Raw genomic sequence first — 26,300 nt, 5'->3', positions numbered from 1 at the left:
AGACCTGATCTATAGTCACACATATTGCTCAAACTGCAAGAAGATTGGACAGAAAAAGAAGATGCTACAGTGTTCAAAAGCTTATGGTTGGAAGAGATTACAATCTCAATATTGACAAAGCAAAACTGTCAAAAGAGTTTATGGCTGGGCCTATGCCATGAAGCTGCAAGATTTTCCTGACAATTCATCATAATTGTTAGCTAACCAAAGTCACTTTGTTCTCCGGCGAGCTAAAAATGCTATCCCATTGTCGTTTTTTCAAGAAACAAGAATAAACAGTTTTACAAGTTTCAAGACAATTTATTAATGAATAAGTGTAAGTTCATTATGTAACAAACTATCAATAATGAATATATTACACCGACTATCACTTACTCAAAGTTAAATTAGTAATAGGCTATAAGCAAAATTTCTATTTAACAACCATAATTCCTTATGATGAAATCACAATTTTGCATACAGGGTATTTAATAAGGGAAAAACGAATTATTAAATTTAGGATTTACATTTAGGATTTAGTTTACTGAAAGTTCTAAAATTAATGTTTTCAAATTTATGGTAGCATTTTCATACAATAATAATGATTACACCATAAAAATGATGATTGTATTAACATAAACTTACAATCAAAATATCACATGTTTAAAAGCACTTATTCAAAAAAAGAAAGGAAAACAAAACAAAGTTAATGTGTCTGAATAGCTCAAATTATCTGCAATAAATCTTTAAAGATACCAGAAAAACTGTTTCGATTCCTGATGCTAGTCAACAAATACTCTGATGTTCAGAGTAAAACAATTAATTTGAGACAACTACTTAATCTATTAAGTCAAAATACTTGTGAAAGTGTGAGTGTCTTTTGTGAAAAACAAAACAAATCAAAACATGATGTTAGATCATAATGTTAAAGTAGAACATGAAATACCAAAAGCATTTTTTATTATCCAATATTTTGAACAATTAGGCCCTTTAGTCTAACAAAACATAAAGATACAGAATATTTTTCTATTAGTTTACCCCGTAATGTCTTTGAATGTTGATAAATAAATGCAATGGAAACAAGTGAACAAGAAAAAGTGATTAAACTAAGGAAATAAGTATAAATTAAAAGTTGTGATACAATTATTGAATTCTTTATCAATTCATTTCTATGACTGCATGTATACATGTATCAATACACAAAATGTGGGCATATGACCTTTGACCTCTAATTGTGACCTTGACCTTAGCTAGTTGAACCATGCTCTCTGCACATTGTCTCAATATGGTGGATATTTGTGGCGAGTTATTTCAAAATCCTTTAAATGGTTCAAGAGATATTGAGCGGACACAATTTGTGATGGACAGACCTTCAGCTATTTTTCAGGATTGACAATTATCAGCTGTTAGACCCCTATTTTACGAGCACATACTGTAATAAAATATGAAAATAATGCTCTAGTGCAAATCATGGGGAAATTAAATTTCTCAACCGTTCTTGGTTCAATTTGAAAAACTTCCTACTTTTAGGGTCCAATTCAGGAATGCATTGTTTGAAAAAGACTATTAAACTAAAATGATTCTTGCACTTTTTCTTCCCAAAAATACTATTGTCTTATTTCTTTTTGTGGACACATGGAATATTTAGGATTTAAGCCAGGTTTTAAAAATGACATGGTGCTGCAAAATATTGACATGATTGCTAGGAGTGAAAAGGGCACATTTTACAAGGCTGTAAAGAACTTGATCATAATAAATTTGACAGACAATGTGAAGGATGTGTTAATATGAAGGATGTGTTAAATTGAAGGTATATTAGGCTCAACTTTCAAATATGTGATGTGCATTTTTTATAATTATATAATAAGTTTTAAACTTAACAAAAGATATGTTTGATGGACTTAAGTATTCAATTTAATGCAAAAGGGTGCCTTTGCTGGTGTCCATGAGGGCAACAGGGTGCCCATGCGGGTCTCCATGTATGGGGGCAGAAGGGTGCCCATGCTGGTTTGTATGGGGGCAGAAGGGTGCCCATGCTGGTTTGTATGGGGGCAGAAGGGTGCCCATGCTGGTTTGTATGGGGGCAGAAGGGTGCCCATCCTGGTCTCTATGAGGGAAGAATGGTAATACAAAACAAGGACAGGGTGAGGCACCCTTCCATCACTCTTTAGCTAAAACCTAAAGCATTGTTTTAATTTGAAATGTGGAATACTATTGAATGTGCATGCCTTATTCAACATATCTAATAACAAAACCTGCTTTATAAGCATCATAGCACATTTGTAGCGAGTGAAAAAATTGAAGTGTAGAAACTGGCCCCAATTTCCTGAAACTTCTTAAGCTTAATAGGCTTAAGTAACTTATTTCAATTAGCCAAAAAAATACTTAAAATTGAATTTTGTTAAATGAAAAATGTTTTTTTGTGATTATCATAAAGATATATAAAAACTCTTAAAGAAATTAATATTACACAATTTATTGGAAACCAAAAATAATGTGATTAGCTTAATCCTGTTATAAGGGACTTAAGAAGTTTCGAGAAATTGGGTCCAGAAATCTCAATCATTCATGCTCTGTGACTTAATTACTAGTCTAAATTATTAAACAAAATGCTGCGTTATAGAAACAAGTTACCACCATCTTAATACATGTATAGTAACTTATTTGAATGGAAGTTAAGAAACACCAGACAATGCTTATCATATCGATATCAATTAGCAAACTTAAGGCTCTGCCTCTGGCAATACAATTTAATGACAGTCTAAGACGCCCTCGAAAGGTATAGGTATTTAAAGACCATGTATACTTCACTTCATTTACGAAAAATTTCATTACCCAGCCCTGGGTTGTGTCCCAAAACAGCAGATTAACTAGGAATTGTCACAAGCTGTTTTTTACACCTGGTTTGGTGAAGAAATTCTGCCTGTGATTGATATAGCTGAAATTGCATTATCAACTTGATTAAATATTGTGAAAAGGAAATAGTAAGTCAATTCAAAAATAGATTTAACACCAAGAAACCAGTCAAAAACTGGCTATCAGTTCATTAGACATACACATATTAAATTCATTCAAACCTGTGTTTTGACACAGATTTTAACTTCACAATATAAATATTCACTGTTTGAGGGTGAAAGTGAAAAGGCTCTTAGTAACATTACATATCGAGGCAGATAGATATTTGGATAACTGTTTGTTTCAGTGTAAGATCGTAATATATTTCAGGGTGAGCACCAAAACCTGTTCATTTTTGGTGTTAAGAAGGTGAAATATATTGCTATCTTACACTAAAACAAACAATTTTCTTTTTATCATATGCCTAAAATTGGAATTAAAAATCATTGAATTACACTTTTTTAGAAAAACATGCTTATTTGTATGCCCACGTAACGTCATTTCTGAAATGACATGGTCGAAATTGTGTCCCAGACGTTTGATTTGGAACCAACAGTGGACTTAAATTTCAAAACAGTGAAAAATATCAAATTGATATTTTAACTGAATGAAACAGTGAAATATCAATATTATTTCACTCATAAACCCCTTTACACCACCAGAAAACTAGAGCTGTCACAGGAGTGACGAATACCCCCAAATGCCGCCTGGACACAGGAATGGCAAACCATTCCTATGAAAAGAGGCCATAACTCCAAGGTTACTGCACATTGCATCTTCTTTTATCATGCATGTATTGTTTGTCCGGAAAACGTTTTTCTATTTTCGTAACAGTGCACAAAAACCTTTACTCCTCTGGCCCCATTTTCAATCTTTCAATCACAAGCTTTGTCTTCACAGAGGCTTCCTATACAGCAAGTTTCATCACAATATCTCATGCCCAATTAAAGTTATGAAGCAGAAACCATTTTTCTATTTTTAGTAACAGTGACCTTGACCTTGGCCCCACCAGCCCCAATATCGAACTTGATCTGTATCTTCTGATGTTACACCTGTGTACCAAAAAATGTTCAAATCTGTCAAGCCTTTCATGAGTTATCGTCCGGAAACCATTTTTCTATTTTTAGTAACAGTGACCTTGACCCTACCAGCCCCAATATCGAACTTGATCTGTATCTTCTGATGTTACACCTGTGTACCAAAAATTGTTCAAATCCGTTTAGCCTTTCATGAGTTATCGTCCAGAAACCGTTTTTCTTTTTTTAGTAACAGTGACCTTGACCTATGGCCCCCACCAGCCACAATATCGAACTTGACCTGTATCTTCTGATGTTACACCTGTGTACCAAAAAATGTTCAAATCTGTCAAGCCTTTCATGAGTTATCGTCCAGAAACCGTTTTTCTTTTTTTAGTTACAGTGACCTTGACCTTGGCCCCACCAGCCCCAATATCGAACTTGACCTGTATCTTCTGATGTTACACCTGTGTACCAAAAATTTTTCAAATCTGTCAAGCCTTTCATGAGTTATCGTCTGGAAACCGTTTTTCTATTTTTAGTAACAGTGACCTTGACCTTGGTCCCACCAGCCCCAATAGCAAACTTGACCTGTATCTTCTGATGTTACACCTGTGTACCAAAATTTTTTCAAATCTGTCAAGCCTTTCATGAGTTATCGTCCGGAAACCGTTTTTTATATTTTTAGTAACAGTGACCTTGACCTTGGCCCCACCAGCCTCAATATCGAACTTAACCTGTATCTTCTGATGTTACACCTGTGTACCAAAAAATTTTCAAATCTGTCAAGCCTTTCATGAGTTATCGTCCGGAAACCGTTTTTCTATTTTTAGTAACAGTGACCTTGACCTTGGCCCCACCAGCCCCAATATCGAACTTGACCTGTATCTTCTGATGTTACACCTGTGTACCAAAAATTTTTCAAATCTGTCAAGCCTTTCATGAGTTATCGTCCGGAAACCATGAAAACCGACCGACCGACCGACCGACCGACCGACAAGCTCACTCCTATATACCCCCTCAAACTTCGTTTGTGGGGGTATAATAACTAATAAAACCTTTTCACTTTCACCACTTCAAATGTTTGCATTCATCCTGCAGTCAGCAAAGTTTGTCGCAGATCACAGTCGAAGGTTATGCACATGTTAAAACACATTTCAATTCTTACAACTTATACACATTATACTGGTAAACTTAGTGTTGATCTTAGACACAGTTCAAATCAAACCCTCTGTACTGTACCAGTAGTCTGCTTATTAAAGTGCTTTTAACAGCACTTCAAAGCACATTTCACTCAAACTTAGCCCAGCGAAGATGCAAATACCTTACAGACTTGACTCTTTCATAAACAAACTTTGAAGTATCACAAGCCTTGCTTATATGCGTGTAAGCCAAACTTTCCTGTAGCGTGATATTAAAGTATCTTCCTGGATAATTGAGCACAGTATACACCTGTTTCTGCAGTTACTAGATTGATGAAACTACTATGCAATGTAACTATATTCGTCCGTGGCATTTTGAGTCCGTTCAAGGTACTGTTTGTCTATTAAAGCTTCTATACACTTCTTTATCATAGCGACATTAGGTGCAAATCGGGACTTGGCTTGACTTATCACCTGAAATGAAAAGAAAGACGTTAACATTTTAACAGCAGCAATATTAACAATATCAACATCAAGACAACTGTTGTCAACAGCAGAAGCAGCAATATTAACAATATCAACATCAAGACAACTGTTGTCAACAGTAGAAGCAGCAATATTAACAATATCAACATCAATATTTTTCTCAACAGTAGAAGCAGCAATATTAACAATATCAACATCAAGACAACTGTTGTCAACAGTAGAAGCAGCAATTTTAACAATATCAACATCAAGACAACTGTTGTCAACAGCAGAAGCAGCAATATTAACAATATCAACATCAAGACAACTGTTGTCAACAGTAGAAGCAGCAATATTAACAATATCAACATCAATACTTTTCTCAACAGTAGAAGCAGCATTATTTACAATATCAACATCGATTCCGTGGTCAACAGTTATAGCAGTTACATTAACAATATCAACATTAATAATGTTGTCAACAGTAGTAACAGCATTATTAAAAACACCAACATCATCATCCAATTGCCCTTATAATACTAGTGCATATTTTTTTCTGGCAACATGTGTAATTAATTTTATTTGAATATCTTTTTTGAGTTGTGACCAAGGCAACAACGCTGACTATGGCACTAAGGGTAGGACAGCAGCCAGACTTTTTGTCTTTGAAAAATGGAGAATCTTATGATCCTTAAACACATGCATGGCGAGTGAAAAACAGCACGGCAAGTGGAAGACAGCACGGCATGTGAAAGACAACACTTATCCCTTTTCTCAGTCCACCAAGACACATATAATTTTGGCCAGAGTGATAGGCTTTACTACCACCAACATCGCCAACCTACAACTGTGCAAACTCTATCATATTCAAATGAAAGTATTATTCCCTTCTTCTTATGCATACCTCTTGTATAAGTAGAGTATGTTTGAGCACTTTTCTGGCCTTCATAATGCGGACAATGGCTGCCTGTATGTACATTTTCCTGTCCTCATCCACGGCACTGCGAGTTTGCTCCATCTCCTATAAGACAAATGTTCAAAATTATGTTAATTTTTTTTAAAGGAAATTATGTTTAAAAAGGAGAAATTGTGTATATCATTGCTCAAATAGTGTTCTGGCCTCCTTAATACAGACAATGGCAACCTTGTTCATTTTCCTGACATATTCCCTGGTACTGTCTGCTCCATTTACTAACAATGGACTAGACATCAGATGATTGCAAGAAAGAAAGCGACAACATTGTGTACAACACATTAAATATTACTTACCGATGTATCACATAGCTTACAACACACGCATCTTTGCAGTTCTTCTACTGGTCAGGCTTAACATCCATGTCAAGTTTAATGATCATAGGTTCAGGCATTGTTGAGATATCAGTGGGAGAAGATTTGTTAACTTTTTTGTGTTAAAGGTTACTGTGACCTTGACTTTGGCCTGATGACCCCCAAAGTCGATAGGGGTCATCTATTGGGCAGGCCCAACCTTCATGTCAAGTTTGATGACCATAGGTCCAGGAATTGTCGAGTTAGCTTTCAAGGTCACTGTGACCTTGACCTTTGACCCCTAAAATCAATAGGAGTCATCTATTGGTCAGGCCCAACCTCCATGTCAAGTTTGAGGGCCATGGGTGCAGGCATTGTTGAGTTATCACTCGGAAAACCTTTTATCATTCAAGGTCACTGTGACCTTGACCTTTGGCCCAATGACCCCTAATATCAATAGGGACCATCTTCTGGCCAGGCCCAACCTCCAAGTCAAGTTTGAGGGCCATGGGTGCAGGCATTGTCGAGTTATCACTCGGACAACCTTTTACCATTCCAGGTCACTGTGACCTTGACCTTTAGCCCAATGACCCCTAAAATCAATAGGGACCATCCTCTGGCCAGGCCCAACCTCCAAGTCAAGTTTAAGGGCCATGGGTGCAGGCATTGTTGAGTTATCACTCGGACAACCTTTTACCATTCCAGGTCACTGTGACCTTGACCTTTGACCTGATGAGTCCCAAAAACAATAGGGGTCAGCTACTGGTCAGGCCCAACCTCCAAGTCAATTATGAGGGCCATGGGTGCAGGCATTGTTGAGTTATCACTCGGACAACCTTTTACCATTCAATGTCACTATGACCTTGAACTTTGACCCGATGAGCCCCAAAAACAATAGGGGTCAGCTACTGGTCAGGCCCAACCTCCAATTCAATTATGAGGGCCATGGGTGCAGGCATTGTCGAATTATCACTCGGACAACCTTTTACCATTCAAGGTCACTGTGACCTTGACCTTTGGCCCGATGACCCCCAAAAACAATAGGGGTCATCTACTGGTCAGGCCCAACCTCCAATTCAATTATGAGGGCCATGGGTGCCGGCATTGTTGAGTTATCACTCGGAAAACCTTTTACCATTCAAGGTCACTGTGAACTTGACCTTTGACCCGATGAGCCCCAAAAACAATAGGGGTCAGCTACTGGTCAGGCCCAACCTCCAATTCAATTATGAGGGCCATGGGTGCCGGCATTGTTGAGTTATCACTCAGACAACCTTTTACCATTCAAGGTCACTGTGAACTTGACCTTTGACCCGATGAGCCTCAAAAACAATAGGGGTCAGCTACTGGTCAGGCCCAACCTCCAAGTCAATTATGAGGGCCATGGGTGCAGGCATTGTTGAGTTATCACTCGGACAACCTTTTACCATTCAATGTCACTATGACCTTGATCTGTGATCCGATGAGCCCCAAAAACAATAGGGGTCAGCTACTGGTCAGGCCCAACCTCCAAGTCAAGAATGAGGGCCAAGGGTGCAGGCATTGTTGAGTTATCACTCGGACAACCTTTTACCATTCAAGGCCACTGTGAACTTGACCTTTGACCCGATGAGTCCCAAAAACAATAGGGGTCAGCTACTGGTCAGGCCCAACCTCCAAGTCAATTATGAGGGCCATGGGTGCAGGCATTGTTGAGTTATCACTCGGACAACCTTTTACCATTCAATGTCACTATGACCTTGAACTGTGACCCGATGAGCCCCAAAAACAATAGGGGTCAGCTACTGGTCAGGCCTAACCTCCAATTCAATTATGAGGGCCATGGGTGCAGGCATTGTCGAATTATCACTCGGACAACCTTTTACCATTCAAGGTCACTGTGACCTTGACCTTTGGCCCGATGACCCCCAAAAACAATAGGGGTCATCTACTGGTCAGGCCCAACCTCCAATTCAATTATGAGGGCCATGGGTGCCGGCATTGTTGAGTTATCACTCGGAAAACCTTTTACCATTCAAGGTCACTGTGAACTTGACCTTTGACCCGATGAGCCCCAAAAACAATAGGGGTCAGCTACTGGTCAGGCCCAACCTCCAATTCAATTATGAGGGCCATGGGTGCCGGCATTGTTGAGTTATCACTCGGACAACCTTTTACCATTCAAGGTCACTGTGAACTTGACCTTTGACCCGATGAGCCTCAAAAACAATAGGGGTCAGCTACTGGTCAGGCCCAACCTCCAAGTCAATTATGAGGGCCATGGGTGCAGGCATTGTTGAGTTATCACTCGGACAACCTTTTACCATTCAATGTCACTATGACCTTGATCTGTGATCCGATGAGCCCCAAAAACAATAGGGGTCAGCTACTGGTCAGGCCCAACCTCCAAGTCAAGAATGAGGGCCAAGGGTGCAGGCATTGTCGAGTTATCACTCGGACATCCTTTTACCATTCAAGGTCACTGTGACCTTGACCTTTGGCCCGATGACCCCCAAAAACAATAGGGGTCATCTAATGGTCAGGCCCAACTTCCATATCAAGTTTGATGACCATAGGTCTAGGCATTGTTGAGTTATCACTCGGACAAGCTTTAAAATTATTTTACCATTTAAGGTCACTGTGACCTTGACCTTTGATCCAATGAGCCCTAAAATCAATAGGGGTCATCTACTGGTCAGGCCCAACCTTCATGTCAAGTTTGATGAGCATACGTCCAGGAATTGTTGAGTTATCACTCGGACAAGCTTTGGTCTACTGACGGACCGACCGACATGCCAGTGCAAAGCAATATACCCCTCTCCTTCGAAGGGGGGCATAATTAGCATTTAAAATTTTCATGTGAGTAACTGTTCAACATTTTTCCCAATACTAACATCAATATTGCACCCATCAAATTTCAGCTTTAACAACAAACCTACCTGTTGTGATTCCTTCTGTACTGCGGCGGTGATCTTGAACTTGGTTCTCTTGTTGGCATAGTTCATGTTGAGCTCAAACTGTGATTGTGAACACATCTCACCCTATAAAGAGATAGGAAATGCATTTGTACTTAAAGTGTTCCATTTGCAACTAACTACTATGCATTTGTACTTAAAGTGTTCCATTTGCAACTAACTACCTTAATCATAGACCCTGGTAGACCTCATGTTGGTTGCCCACCATCTATTAGCCATTCTGTTGAATTGTGATGACTGGTAAACAAACACAATATTAGCAACGTTTGAAATGTTTTTTGCTTGCCAATAAAGATGTACATGACATCAAGACCAAAAGTTGAAAATTATTCAAAGATATGGATATATATAATTTCATAGATTTTTCTTCATTAATTTTTAGTCTTTTACAAGGACTTGATTACTATCACTAGAACCGTATTATCCTGAACTTGTTAAATAAAATTGTGTGTAATATGAAGAAACTGAAAAATGCAAAATTATTCAAAGAAATGAATATCAAAATTTTATGGATTTTTAGTGATTTTAATTCATGAAATTGTAAGTAGTTTACAAGGACTTCATTACAATCACTATAACTATCCTGCTCTTGTTAAATAAATATGTGTATTACATGATGACATATCCAATACTTCTGTCCTATACCTCTGTTGGAGTGGTGATAAGTTTGGCATCAAGCAGAGACTGTAGCTGTTTGTTCATTTCTTTCTCACCAAGCTTAGTGTGATCGGCCATGGTTGTAAACGAAATGACGTCCGAGGTGTTGAACATGAGGAGTAGCGCCATCTGGAAACTTCCCATTGTAACAATGTATGGCTTCTTCAGGTAGTTCAGCTTCAACTCAGCTGAAATAATGTCAGAACAATGTCACAGAAAAGAAATGTGAGAGTCATTATAGTTATCTGGGGAAAAAAGCATAGCAACAAATGTTTGATTAAGATACCAAAGGTAACATTCTGCCTGGTATGTTGTCCATATTTTGTCTAGTGACTTATTTTATCTGAAGAATCAGTGTTACAAAAGTAAGATTAATTAAACCATAGGACAAAGGACATTGATCGAAGAACTTAAAACAACGTTCTGAACAATTGGCCCATTGTATGAATTTATAAGCCACGAATATGTATGACAATCATATTTTAGATCTATTTAAAAGTGTTGCTCCTAAAACGATAATTTTGACTTTGGGAGATAAAACTAGAGCTATCACTGAAGGTGATTAATACCCCCGAACGCCGCCTCTCATTATGATTTATCATTGTATGAAGTATTATGCTATTCCATCTAGTAGTTTTCAAGTTACTGTCCAGACAAAAGTTTGACAAAAAAAACAACAGAACAAGGCAATAACTCTGTAATTTGCTAAAAAAGTGTAGTGATTCATGTACACTGAACTCTTTCTTATTGTGCTGTACCATTGTATAAAGTTTTATTACATTCCATCCGGTAGTTTTCAAGTTATGCTCCGGACAAGAAAAAAGTAACAAAGTGCAATAACTCTATATTTGGCTTAAAAAGAATTGTGGTTCCTGTACATTGCACTCCCTCTCATTATGATCTATCACTGTATACAGATTAATTAAATTCCATCCAATAGTTTTAAGTTATGCTCTGGACAAGAAAAAAGTAACAAAGGGCAGTAACTCTGTAATTAGCTGAAATAGAATTGCAGTTCCTGTACACTGCACTCCCGCTCATTATGATCTATCACTGTATGAAGTTTTATTAAATTCCATCCAATAGTTTTCAAGTTATGCTCCGGACAAGAAAAAAGTAACAAAGGGCAGTAACTCTGTAATTAGCTGAAAAAGAATTGCGGTTCCTGTACACTGCACTCCCTCTCATTATGATCTATCACTGTATGAAGTTTCATTAAATTCCATCCAATAGTTTTCAAGTTATGCTCCGGACAAGAAAAAAGTAACAAAGGGCAGTAACTCTGTAATTAACTGAAATAGAATTGCGGTTCCTGTACACTGCACTCCCTCTCATTATGATCTATCACGGTATGAAGTTTTATTAAATTCCATCCAATAGTTTTCAAGTTATGCTCTGGACAAGAAAAAAGTAACAAAGGGCAGTAACTCTGCAATTAGCTGAAATAGAATTGCAGTTCCTGTACACTGCACTCCGTCTCAATATGATCTAACACTGTATGAAGTTTTATTAAATTCCATCCAATAGTTTTCAAGTTATGTTCAGGACAAGAAAAAGTAACAAAGGGCACTAACTCTGTAATGGGCTAAAATTGAATTGTGGTTCCTGTACATTGCACTCCCGCTCATTATGATCTATCACTGTATGAAGTTTCATTAAATTCCATCCAATAGTTTTCAAGTTATGCTCCGGACAAGAAAAAAGTAACAAAGGGCAGTAACTCTGTAATTAACTGAAATAGAATTGCGGTTCCTGTACACTGCACTCCCTCTCATTATGATCTATCACGGTATGAAGTTTTATTAAATTCCATCCAATAGTTTTCAAGTTATGCTCTGGACAAGAAAAAAGTAACAAAGGGCAGTAACTCTGTAATTAACTGAAATAGAATTGCAGTTCCTGTACACTGCACTCCGTCTCAATATGATCTAACACTGTATGAAGTTTTATTAAATTCCATCCAATAGTTTTCAAGTTATGTTCCGGACAAGAAAAAGTAACAAAGGGCACTAACTCTGTAATCGGCTGAAATTGAATTGTGGTTCCTGTACATTGCACTCCCGCTCATTATGATCTATCACTGTATGAAGTTTTATTAAATTCCATCAAATAGTTTTCAAGTTTTGCTCCGGACAAGAAAAAAGTAACAAAGAGCAGTAACTCTGTAAGAAGCTGAAACAGAGTTATGGTTCTTGTGCACTGCACTTCCTCTCATTGTGCTTTACCATTGTATGAAGTTGAATAAATTCCATCTAGTAGTTTACAAGTGATTGTCAGGAAAACAAGAGCCGTCGTAAGACAGGCGCTCGACTACGCCGCTTTGACTTAGAATACAATAACGATGTAATAATACCAAGTTTGGTCTCTTTATGTCAAACCTAACTAAAATTATTCGATATATAAGGTGACTTTGATGCTGCCCTCCAACCAGCCTGCCCAAACAATGACACAAGTCATTCAAATAACTTGATTTCCCATTATGAAAATGTGGTTAAGATTAAACAAATATGCCTTTCAAAGGAAATTAAAAAAAATCAAAAAAATCAAGGGCCATAATTTGTATTTAGGCTTAAAACGGAGTTATGTTTCTCGTAAGATGGTTGTAAATAATTTTGAATTTTATTAAGTGCATTTAATGAACGATATAGAAGTTTTTTTATTAAAATCCCAACTTGCCCTTAACTTTGTAATTGCAACGAACCGACCGACAAACCGACCGACCGACCGACCACAGGGTGAATCCAATATACCCCCTTCAAACTTCGTTTGTCAGGGGTATAAAGATGGAAATGTACCAAATTTCACCTCAGTCTGCCAAATTTCAGCGCAGTCTGCTATTCATAAAATTTCTTAAGTCATTTCCATAGTATCTCATTGGTCATATGATAACATTTCTTGATAATGTTAAATAGTTTATCACTATGATACACTTATACCAATTTTTTTATTTTTTTATGTGCAAAAACACTTAAGAATATCTTTTACTTTAACTATAAACATTTTAGGAAATGCAAACGGCCTCAAGATGTTTTATGAATATGGTAATAGCGCCTCTAGCCTAAGATTACAAACCAAACAATAATGTCTTACCTGTACATAAAGCATGCATCCATGTTAATTTTCTACCATTATACTTTTTGTTGTAAAATTTCTCAAACTGAAAATACAGCAAAATAATACTGGATTTAATTATGTTATTCCATACTTAGTAGTGATAATTTTCGTAATGCCTTCGGTAAAATTTTAAGATACCATTTTAGGGCTATTCCATTTAAACATATAACCCCCAGGGGGAAGGCACTTCTAAAATATACCACCCCACTTCAGAAGCAAATTTACTCTTTCAGGGTCCAAATAAGCGAAAAAAGACACCCACCTGTATACTATTAAAAAAATTGCCTTCCCCCTGTGGGTTATAAAGTTTTACTGGAATAGCCCTTAGATTTGTTGTACAAAAAATATGTTTGTGTCTGCCTAAAATTCTGGGAAGTCTTTGTATATGTAGGGTATTATACTTTAAGTCTGCCTGTTGAACCCCTAGAGTGCTTTTTTGTATACACTCAATTAATTTCCTCTTTTTACTGATTTTTTTTTTAAGGAACAGCATATTAGTCATAAAGTATGCTCTGGAGACAGATTATCCCACTTCTTGAGAATTAGAGAGATCCCACCCCATCCTGCAACCAAGTGTAATTTCTGTCATTTTAGGAAGTGGTTCATTTCTCATATGGAAAGACACACGTTTTTTAATTATAAAATAGGGAGTTCCCATTTTCCCACTTAAAAATTAACAAGATTTTTATAAGAAACAGAAAGAGATTTCAATAACTAAGATCATGATATGGTTTGTTCCTTAAAGAAAACATAGAAACAAATTTCAGACAAAAAATTTCAGAGGTCCAATTTTTGTAGATTTCAGTCAAGGACTCATTTTTTTTAAACAGACATATTGGGAATTGTTTAACTATTGGTAAAAGGTTTTGCCAGTTTGCATTTGGTAAATTTCCTATCCCAAATTGGGTGAAAAAAAGACAAAACTGCCATCCAAACATCCCAATCATTTACACCCTCACCTCACTGACGCTCTTCTCTAGTTCTTGAGGAATGGCGAAAGTTGGCAGGTTACTCTGTCCAAGGGGCCACGCCCCGGCCTAAATGGAAATAAAAAACAAACTTAATTCAAGGACAAATAAAGCTTGTTTAATAAAATTATGTAAGGAACTACTGATCTTCATGGTGACCATGTGGATCAAGTTTCAGCATACTCTTAAATCTGCCTTAAAGTGTAAAAGTAGTTCCTTTCACAAACATTTTGAGACAGATTGCCTAATTGACTGACCCACAAACCAACTAGCCAATGTACTGAATGTGATTAGGAAATAAAATCTTCATGTCGTTGAGTTATACATGCCCTGGCACAATCATATTTTGTCCCCTAATTACAGATTTGTTTAACAAAAGTATCTATTAAAACCAATTCTGCATGCATTTGTTTGTTATATGCTTTCAAATATTTTCATCATTTTTGGTTTCATTACAGTAGCCCGGGTTTATATAAAATGAAATGGTGAGTTATTTGTTCTGCCCAAAATGCCTCTCTAACATACAGGTATGGAGAAATAACGGCAAAGGTCAGAGTTGCCCTCTTTCATTGTCAATAAACTCCCTTTTTCTCATTAAACTACATAATTTGTAATTGTAATATGTCGTTATCTGTAATTACCTACAGTACAAAGACCTGTAAAATCCAGCCTGAATGTGTAGGCCTGATTTTAGAAAGATCTGAACTCATTTTATGGACCTGTGCTCGCAGAAAAGTTCTCTTATTATATAGCAATGCTTATAAATCTTAAAAAGATAACTTTACCTGTAGCACAAGCATGGAGAAATTAAGGCCAAGGTCAGTAGTTGTCTCTTTAAGAGCTGTATTGAATTCATCCTGCAGCCCCGAGCTCACAGAGATGTCCGTGAACATCCGATGCAGCTTATTGGTAAACTCATAACCACATGCTTGCTGAAAAAATAACATGAAGAGTAAACAAGTTTTTTTCAGATTGATCATAGCTCAGGCCCTAAAATGGGGGCAGGTAGGGTAGGATTATAGTAAGGGCTACTCAAACAAAACACATAACCCGGGGGAAGCCAATTATTTTAACAGTGTATAGGTGGCTGTCTTTTTTCGCTAACTTGTACCCCAAAGGGTAAATTTGCTTCTGTAGGGGGGTGCATAATTAAAAAGCGTCTTCCCCCGGGGGTTATATGTTTAAATGGAATAGCCATAGGAATGGAAGTATGGGAATTTCAAATTGCTCTGACATCTATCAATAAGGGGTTGTCATTAAAATTATGCTATTCCTGCTATTTCAATAATCAAGATTTTTTTGTTTATTATATTAACAAACGCACCTTAAGTTTATTGATCATGAGTTCCTCAGCGTCCATGGAGGCCGTCTGTTGGTGTATGAGCCGCTTGGCCAGCATGCGGGAATAGTGCTGCAATAGAAGGTGCCGGGTTAAGATACAATACTGTGAAATCATTAATGTTCGTGGGGCATTATTGTTCGTGGTTTTCGTGGGAAGGGTTATCCACGAATTCAAGATCCCACGAAATATAGACCCTTTATTCACTTTTTCAACTGCCATGTTATGTACATACTAGTTTATTCGTGACAGAAGTCGCAGTATACAGCGTTGATTCCTGTCTCACTGTATATTTTTTCATATCATTGTTTTGTTAATATATTTAATCTGCCTTTGAAAAATAATAAACCAAATCAATTAAATGAGTTTTTATGAACCAAATGACAGAAGCATGTGTTTAAACGTGTGCTATTAATGAAAATCTCCAGGTTTACAAGATGTGCGTGATGAGTGTCGGTACTCAATTTTTTATGATATATTTAATCGATTACATTGGAGGTTACTGAGCACCCAACGTGGAAAGGAAAAACAAGGCATTCAATATATTTATTAAACAAAAACGTGTGAATAAATATTGAAATATCTTGTTTAGTCAAATATAAGCACCTTTTCGGAATTTTCACAGTTTGCAAAATTCTTAATTGGTATTCAATGGCTTCCCCTATCTGTATTTATGATCAGGGTACATCTTCTTTTATGACCTTAATTCCCTATTAAATCGATAATTGACATGGGTATATGCACTATAATTGGCATCTCGTACCACTTTAACGAGTGTCATAAACCGTGTGACGTAGAAGACGGATATCACGGGCCAGCGCATGAAGATTATGCAGACAATCCAGGACGATCGCATATTCGATGGTTGTTCAAAAATGAAAAACCACAAATTCAAGTACCCACGAAATGGTATTTTTTCGACAAACCACGAACTTTCATGCCCACGAATATAAATGATTTCACAGTATACTTTCAACATTAGCTAAGAACTCCTATGTCACTTAAGTTGCTATTTAAGAGTTTCTAGTTATCCATGCAGTCCACTTTTTATGCATGAGCCTCTCTGCCAGCATGCGGGCCAAATCTAATTCGATAAAGTATCACTACTCACCCTCTGATAGACGTCCTTGTCGTCTAGGTATTTGAACACAGTGATACAGCTCGCCAGTTTCTCGTCAAGTTCTGTCTCTGACGTTCCCTTGTGGCTCTTCTTTAGCAGGTTATCACAGTATTTTGCCAGCTGAAACAAAGAAAGTCAGTGTTCAAATAGAGGAAAAACATGTATATTTAGGAGGTGTCAATTATATTTTACATACAAAGAGGTCATACATTGAACATATATGTATGTGCTGTATTTCTGAACCAGATAAACAGTCTTTACTTATACATGTCTCCAAAATGTTGTATTCATTATGAGCTATTAATATGTATCAAATCATTTTTACCCACCTAAACACCAGATGTGAAGGCAAAATTATTCTATCTGCTTTTAGATATAATGTCACTTAAAACCTTTCATTCTTCTTTCGTCTTTACAACAAACATCACCATGGAGACAAACTTACCAGTTCAGGTGATTTGCAAGGCGTTTTCGGATTGTTTTTATAGTTGATTGCATGTGCACAGGCCTGCAAACATAGAAAAAATCCAAGATCATTCAACAAAAACCTTAAGACTAAATCATGCTATAGATGAAATTAATCAGAATGCATATTTGAGTATTAAACATTTTACCTTTCAAACCATATGATAATAATAGAATGAAAGCAATACTAATGCTAGGGATCCTTAAAATTAATGTAATTCATTTATAATGTGATATTTGACATAAAATAAAGCTAAATCTTCAGCTTTCTGAGGGCAATTACTGATTAGCGGTAACAGATCAATTTGATCGAAGCAAAATCCTTATAATCTTTACAAGGACTTTTTTCATGGAATATAAGATGTACCTTATCTAGAGCACCAACAAACTGTTGATCGCTACGGAACACTTTCTTGAGGAGTTCTGTAAACTTGCTATGTACTTGTAGCATTGACTCTACAAACTGGTTAGGAACCTGAAATATGAAAATGATCACTGTAATGTTAAGAATATGACAGCTGCGTCCATCCATTGTATACTAGTGAAAAACAGAAACCGTTTATGATGAAATGTCCGTCTTAACATTACGTCGAGACATTCGCAGATGGTTTACTTCAAATAATTGACCTATCAATGCAGCTCTGGAACAATACAGTATTCCCTCAAAATGTGTGAAAATTTTTATAATTTGCTCAATTATAAAGTCACATTTTAGAACATATAGGGTAGAGTATGTTTTTGCATTAAAAAATTCTTCATTCTGCTAGTATAAAAGATTATAAATAAAAAAATATATTTTTTAATAATTTGAACAGCTTTATTGGCACATGAGGCAAAGATATTTTTTAACCTAAAATCTTTCCATTTATATTGTAAGCTTCATAATTACTTTTGATAAATGTTAATAAAGCAGCTCAATCAAGTGTGTAATATACTCAATGGCATAAAACATATTATACCAAAAATTTACATTAATTTGCCTATGAAATCTTACAGATTGATGAGGTTGTCATGTTTTTTTGTTGTTTTTTTAAATATGTGAAAAAGACAGGTACCATTGCTAGTTGGAGACAATAATACTTAACGCTGAATAAACATTCTACCTGAAACCTATGACAACCTTAAAAAGCTATTTCATACATTGTCTCCCTTTAGTCGTTTGACGGCATCTAGTCCTGTGGCTCGTATATGGCTCTCAACTTCTTGCACTAAATGCTGCAATCCCCCATGGATTGGCTTTAACAACATGTACATGTTCTCCAAATCTGAAAGTATAAAATGCATGAATCAACTCCCTAGAAAATTCAGTTATCTCCCTTAAGTCAGATAACAACATCCAAAATCTTGAGAGGTGAATGCGAAAAGTTCTAAGTGACATTAAATAAAGAAGATAGAACCTTTTCACTTTCACCCCTTGAAATATTGTCATGTAGCCCTCAACTTCTTGAGCTTAAAGCTGTGAATTAAGAACATGACATTTTTCTCTAGTTCCGCAAGTAAACACATGAATTAACTCCCTTGAATCTAAATTATCTCCTTTAAGTCTGTTAACAACTTCCAGCCAAGAGATTCTTATATGGCCATTTTCTTCTTGTACTAATGCTGTTATGAAACAAAAAGAAAATTTTCTCTAGATCTGCCTATGAAAAAAATCATTTATTACTTTCCTTAACAAATTTAATGGCATCCTACTCCATGGCTAACATATGACACTTAACTTATTGTACAATATGTTGTGATCCACAGGCCACAATTTCATAAACATACGTATGTTTCTAATAAAAGAATCAAGCTTAATACATAACACTATTTTTGTTATGGTACAATTAGTTTTATATTCTCCATTTGAAGAGTTCTGACACGTTTAATGAAAATTATTTTTATGGTAATCATGATGAGCTATTTTTTCTATTGCGAATTATAAGGCCAAATGAAATATGATACTTAAGGGGCCTATGGATTACCTTCAACAAAATGTACATGTTCTCTATGTTAAAAATCAAGAAGCATGCTGTATGACTAAATTTTGAGGCCATACTCCAAATTTCTTACTAATTCATCGCTGCAAATGTTTGTCAAAATCAAACCAACTGTTGGGTTTTTGGACATGGGCAAAGATGAGAATCTAAAGATATTATTTTGATGGCCGTATAATAATCCAACCTTGAAGCATTTCGGCCTGGACCATATCATGGCACTCTCCATGTAGGAAGAACAGGTGATCCGCCACCATTCTCTGCTGACACTCGTGCGTCACTTTCCCATATGAGCTGGGGTGAAGGAACTTCCGACTTCGGAAATCTTCATCTTGTAGCTTCTTTATAACCTGGATAATAGAAATTTAAACATACAAAGAAAATGGAATACTTTTTCCCTTTTAGATTAAGTCCAACTTTGGGCTGAAATTCACATAAGCCTATTGATGAAATATAGGGCCCATTTCCTGTGTATTCGTTTATTGGCTCAGAGCCATTTAGGGTCCATTTCTATAATAAAACTTTCAAAACCACAGCAGGATACTCAGATCGAGATCTGATAAGAGGGATCAAGGCAAGTAGATTAAGACCAATAACAGGGATTGTGTACTATGTATACACAGTTTTTGGAGGGGTCACTTATAGAAGGCTTTAATTAGACCTTTTACACAGCTTCTTACACTTTTGGTCAATACAAAATGTTCCACCCCATATCAATGTGCCCTTTTCTCCCTTCCCACTCTGCCCTCGTTCAGCAGCATCTTGTGTTGGCTTAAACTCTAGAAGTATTTACCTTCAGGGCATAAACCCTCACATTATGCTACTAAACAGCTACCTTTTCCATGTATTCTGAACATGTACACTCATCCTTGAGTTTAGCTGCCTCGCTCCTGTAAAACTGCCCAGTCTCGGAGAGGAACTGTTGTTCGAATATCTCCTCGTACAGCTGAAGGGGACCTTTCTTCTTGTATTGTTCCACCTCCACAAACGAGGTGATTACCCCATGTAACACTGTCTGGTTTACACTGCCTCCATTACGATCACTGCAAAATTTATGTAAGAGAGCAAGGGGGATGAGTAATAAATCATGGAAAATTTGCATGCTTGATTTTAGACATAGTCATTAACACTACTCTAAAATATGACCTTCTAGTACAAACACATACTTTTTTAAGTATTTTAATAAAACCTTTTCCTGAAATATATTTCTTTTATTTGCTGTGTTTCTGTTTTAATGCTAATCTGAACATTATACTTTCATCAAACACATTACATGACTGAGCTACAATATTCTTAAAGGCACATAATAAACGTTCATGCAAAAAAAATAAAAAAAATTATTGAATGCATTATTGTTTGAATTGAATGAAAAAAACAACAACAAAACCTATATTGTGTGCCTTTAAAATGTTTGCACTCTTTCAGGAAGCTAATTATAATAACATGATAAGGTTACCTTAATATTTCATTCAGTATAAGTACAAGTATTTGTTCTTTGATAGGCTCTATCATGAACTTTTTCCAGGTGTCCAACGCAAGCTGAAACATTAAATAGTTTATTCTAAACAAAATGGATATTAAAGTCTCTTGAAGCAATTATCTTTTGAAACTTTCTCACATGATATAAATTTACTTTCATTCTTATCTTAAACTACCAGTGCTGGAAGCAACTGAAAATGTCATATAACCACATACCGAAAAATTTAGAAAATAGTCTTAGGAGTTCTCTATCACGGAAATGGACTCTTCTGTAAATTAGTCAGGGATGTGATTGACCTGGAAGCTGATGGGCTTAAAACATTTTGACTAGATAGAGTTTTGGGTGCTTTAATCGCCAAATAGGGGTCAAAGGGGGTGAAGCACCCTGACGCAGAAGCAAAACTGGCTTTTTAGAAGTCCTTTTGAGGGCTCTCAAGAACTTGAATTTGATGCAAATTGGAGTGTTCAATACTAACAACAAATAAAGTAACAACCAATAGCAAGCAGTTTACTTTCAGCTCTCTTGTTTTGTTTAAAGGTAGAGGGCGTCCCTGGAGCCATTAGATCTGCAGAAATCCACGAATCCGCGGACAAATCACATCCCTGGTACAGTAATGATGATTCACATAATTAATTTGTAGTCGAAAACAAGCTAAAATAGACTAGTTAATACCTCCCCTATTTCCAACATTTGGTCAGTCAGTTCTACCGCAAAACCTCCATAATTTATATCAGCATCACTGTACTTCTGTTTTTTTATGAAAGTGGAGTTTAAGTAACTGAAAAGCAAATTCAAAACATCAATGGAATTACATGAAATCCATGAAAAGTCAGATGAAACTATACATTAAATTAATATATGGCAATATTTTACAGGATAATGTATTTAAATACAGCAAATGAAACTTTCCAGAATTCTAAAAACATACATTTTGATATTAAAGACCAAAACCATAACAAAACACTGCACTTATTTGATATCTATTAATTGACTTGGAAATGAATTTAGTTAAGAAACTTAGTCAAGATGCTTTATGAATCCTGGACTTGGTTCAACACACATTGTGAAATAAACTATACTTTCTATGTACATGCATTTCCACTCAACATACTTATTTATTTTACAATTGTTGTAAATAAGTTATTACAGCATTATATTAATTGCTCTCTTTGGCGAGGGTGTGGTCCTGTTGTGGGGTAAATGGAAGTTCCCAGAGCAAACCCATTTGTCCAACTTGGTGACCACAAACTGAACTCCCAAAGTTCCCAGATTACCAGTAAGTGGCGACTATTTAGCTTTACCCACATAGTTAAGTTGGTTGCAAAAGCAAACAGCTTTACTGTACTGCTTCCAATGTGGCTGCTACAAAAGTGAGCCTTACCCATACAGTTGGTTGAGGAGTCAATATTAAAAAAAGTCTTACCCATAGAGTTGGTTGAGAAAGCTAGCACCTTGACTGTACTGATCCCAATGTCGCTGGTACACTGTGAGCAGGTTCTCTTCATTACAATCCAACACAGACTGAAATCATGTATTGTAAACACATTATAAAACACTTCCAAATGCATATATCTTTTTTTAAATTCAGAAAAAAAAGGCAAGAAACACCATCTAAAGGCAATCACGAAATGATATAAAACTCCCTTCTTATGAAACATGATCTTAGCAACATTTTTTTTAATATTTATCAATACTAAATTCTGAAGGAATTGACATGACACTGACTTTTATGTGTTTTCCAATCAGGGTGACTTGCAGTTATGTCTTATGTCATAAAAAGAATCAGTCCAAGCAAAAAATAGGATACAGAATGTAATGGAACACTAGTTAACTTTAACTAAAGATATACCTGATGTAATGTTTTGACATGGTTTTCAAGGAAAGTCTTTGTTTCTTGGTAAAGTCTGTCCCCCAGTGGATCTGGACAGGCCACACATAGTGCATAAACATCACTGTATACGGTTAAGGATTTAAACAGGTTGTCAAGTAAACTTCACAGAAGCAAATGGGCAGTTACCGTATTAAACAATTGAACATTGTAGTTACATGCAGGATTTTCAATAACTTTGGGTTAACCGCTATAAAAAGAAACGGTACCAGTTGTTATAATATTCTTAAAGTTTTACGTTTCAACTTTTTTTGAAAAAAATCAGCATCATCATCAATTGAACACAAACAAGTCATTCCATGTCCATAATATATGTAAGGTTTAAGCTGGGTTATGAAGGGTGCTGCATCTGCCCTTTTGCTGTCATGTAGACCAGCAAGAATGTTCATCCTAATGCTTTTATAGAATTAAATGCTTAAGATAATCAAGTATTTCTTTTGTTTAGATTCAAACTTATGATGCAGTTATTAATTCATATATGCTTGGCATTTACATGCTTAAACAGAATTCCAAACATTTTCTAACAAATTCATAAAGTTCCTAATTCTTTTTCCCTTAGAACTCTGTGGCTATTCTGCAGCACCCTGACCTTTTTAAAACCTGGTTAAAAGTAAAAACTTTATACTATAGATAAAATTTCTCACAATTTCAAACAAAAAAGCGATAATCATTTAGGCACAAGGAAGGCATAAACACTAAGAACATTTTTTAAAAGGAATTCAGCTGATTGTATATGCAGTATAAAACACGATGCCAAACACAAATATTGCTACACGCTCAAGCAACTTTTCACATTACTTTGGTAGGATTGTTTAAAACCTTTTAAAATCTGATATCATATATTAAATTAGCAATCATTCAAAGGATACGAGAATCTGTCATTCCAGGTCGCCCTGGCGACACTGCCACAAGTGATCACGCCGTTGACGGTCTCCAGAAGAGTTGCCCAAGTGGTGTCAAAATCTACACGCCTTGGGCGCAACGACATGTTGTCTTCTTGTTTGGTCCTATCTTAATCCTGAAAAAACAAAAAGTTTAGTGATGACTGAGTGAAAAGTGAAGTGCTAAGAAATTATATATGGAATTTTTGCATCATTTTTCGTGCAACTTGTTAGTATAGAGCATATTGTTCATATAAGGCACTTCCAACAGCTTCGTTGTTGAGTAAGCTTTTAAAGTGACGCGGTTGTGGTGTCGAATGCAGTTTGAAAGGTACAAGTTTCGAACCCCCATTCGCCCATACATTATTTCTTTCATTTTAATGGTGTCAGACGGAATTTGGTAGCGCCTGAATGTAATTTGGCAGTAACAGGCAGTAATGGAACCTGTACAGGTCAGTACATCCAGGTAAAGGTAGTTCCGGTCCAGTCCCAAAAAGTTAAAAGCGGGAGGAGTGTAATGTCAGCCATATATGGCACTTCCAGCAGCCACGATGTGAGCTAGTTTTTATAGTGAGCGGTTGTGGTGTAGACTGCATTTCATAGTAAAAGAGTTCAGGCATTTATTCTTTCCTTCACTTTAATGAGTACAATTTTGGAACAGTTATTCAACAATTTGTTCTTTTGTCATGCACTGGCATACAGTACACTCCACGCGGAACTACCACTTTCCGTTTTCCTCGGCGGATTTCGGTCATCGCGGACACGACATCCAATTGATCATAATCCTCTTTCCTCGGCGTTTTTACTCGTTCACCCACCGAGGCTGTACAGTGGACCGTATAATTACAATCGCCGCGTTACTCGGAGGTAAAAACACCGTGAAACTCGGAGGAAAACCGATAAGAATCTCCCACTATATCTAATTTTGTTTAATTTATTTGATAATTTTTGCTACACCCGTAATTGTTTATAAAAATAATTTATTTCGCGTACCTAATTTTCACACTTACCAAGTTTCACAGACGAAGATTATTGATTTTCATCTTTTATCCTGGCTTGATTACCTAACCGTATAGTACACCACTGTGACAAGTTAATTAGTAAATACCCATCTTAAACGATGTATTGCATGTAGAAAGAGAAAGTGTGAAATATTTATTGGAGGATTAAACAAACAACAAGGGCAATCAAGGAATTAAGAAAACAAAGACATGACAATTTTGTAAAACAAACTTTAAAACTTATAGACTGTAAGAAGCAATTATGTACAGTTATACTTATTGAATCATCAATAAAAGTCAACACATTCAATGATATAGGTAACTAATTAATGTGATGAATTAAAGTTGGAAATGCAATACTCCAGTTACATACGAAAACACCACTCAGACGCATTAATCCTGCATAACAATATACATGCTCTCCATGAGATCCTCGTGGGTAAAACAGTGAGTTATGTGACGTCACACAGAGTGACTGTTTGATCTGAAGCCGATAGAATGTGTTATTCATTTCAATGCATGTATAAAATGGTGTTTAATGGGATTTTAATAAACTTGATAAAGGATTTACATTTATATGCGTAATAAATAAGTTTAGAACCATTGATAACTACGGATAAATTAATAAGTCAGGTAAAATGCAAATTAAGAAAAAAAGACCGAAAAATATTCACACTTACAAAGTTCTCAACACCTTCATTACTCCAATCTAATTTAAGTTCTCAACACCTTAATAAAGTAAGAGAAAGATAACAATAACAAACACAAACGCACGCTATGGTATATCTTTTAATTACATAATGTGAAAAACAACAGTTGTTAGACGATTCTGATGAAAATTGATATGAAAATTTTCGATAATTGTTTTTAAAAAGAAACTTACTGTAACAGAAGCAATGTACTGTAGTAGCTATGCACAACACGCGGAGTTCCGCGATTAGGTCAATAAATCGATACGATCACCGGCGCTACCGGCAATAAAACCCTCCATAGAAAATGATTAACTCGATGCAACTCGGCGAAATTTAGCGAGGAAAAAGGTTGCGTACTCGGCGGAAATCCGCGATAAATTAAAAACGCCTCCGAGTCACCGAGGAAAGTGGTAGTTCCGCGTGGAGTGTACTGTAGCTTCCTTTTTGCAAAAAGGACCAGGCAAACTTCCTGTTCATAATTCCCCTAGCTACACCCCTGCCTTGTACCTGCATGAGATTCCACACATACACTCTGAAGCATGATGAAAGTAGTCATGATTTGGATTTACCCTGTTAGAAAACAACATAAAATCCACCTGCCCCTAGAAATGTAGAATAAATCAGTTGATTCGCAATTTCTGACATGATGCTATAAAAACATGATACTATGAAAGAAAACAAACATTCTCAATTTCAATAATAAGGATTTAATTAAATGTACTTTTGAGGAACATGAGATGACTAATCAGTCAATTTAACAATTTTCCAAGAACTGAAAAACAAATATTGGAAAAATCTTGTTATTTTTGTCTTCTTTTCAAGGGAATTTTAAGGTGTAGGAACTGCATCTTTGAAACACAACAGTGTTAGTGATTTCATCACACAATGGTATTTGATGTTAAAATCGTATTTCACAATACCTCATGCAAATAAACATTGAAGATGAGATTTTTTCTGATTTTGGCCAATGTTAGCCTCCTTATGGAAGAGTATTTCATTGGG

General features: G+C 36.2%; 1 protein-coding gene across 2 annotated transcripts; it reads right to left on the bottom strand.

The window, feature by feature from the left end:
- Positions 1 to 279: 279 nt before the first annotated feature.
- Positions 280 to 26,300, bottom strand: LOC128231835 (cullin-2-like). 2 transcript variants are annotated; one of them, XM_052945067.1, is made up of 20 exons: positions 26,219 to 26,300; positions 23,594 to 23,742; positions 22,686 to 22,788; positions 22,260 to 22,357; positions 21,509 to 21,614; positions 20,813 to 20,895; positions 20,192 to 20,399; positions 19,544 to 19,706; positions 18,521 to 18,645; positions 17,748 to 17,855; positions 17,361 to 17,423; positions 16,907 to 17,035; positions 15,781 to 15,867; positions 15,242 to 15,388; positions 14,448 to 14,525; positions 13,465 to 13,531; positions 10,363 to 10,562; positions 9,682 to 9,783; positions 6,402 to 6,518; positions 280 to 5,506 (listed from the first exon to the last, which is right to left on the bottom strand). In XM_052945067.1, the coding sequence occupies exons 2-20, from the start codon at positions 23,710 to 23,712 to the stop codon at positions 5,375 to 5,377; spliced, it is 2,235 nt and encodes a 744-aa protein (XP_052801027.1). In that variant the 5' UTR covers positions 23,713 to 23,742; positions 26,219 to 26,300; the 3' UTR covers positions 280 to 5,374. The 2 variants fall into 2 exon arrangements, with proteins under 2 accessions (XP_052801027.1, XP_052801018.1); XM_052945058.1 differs by lacking the exon at positions 26,219 to 26,300 and adding an exon at positions 25,806 to 25,918.

Source organism: Mya arenaria, chromosome 1, assembly GCF_026914265.1.
Source record: "Mya arenaria isolate MELC-2E11 chromosome 1, ASM2691426v1".
Lineage (NCBI taxonomy): Eukaryota > Metazoa > Mollusca > Bivalvia > Myida > Myidae > Mya > Mya arenaria.
The sequence above is the reverse complement of the archived record's forward strand: the minus strand, read 5'-3'. Positions and strand labels throughout refer to the sequence as shown.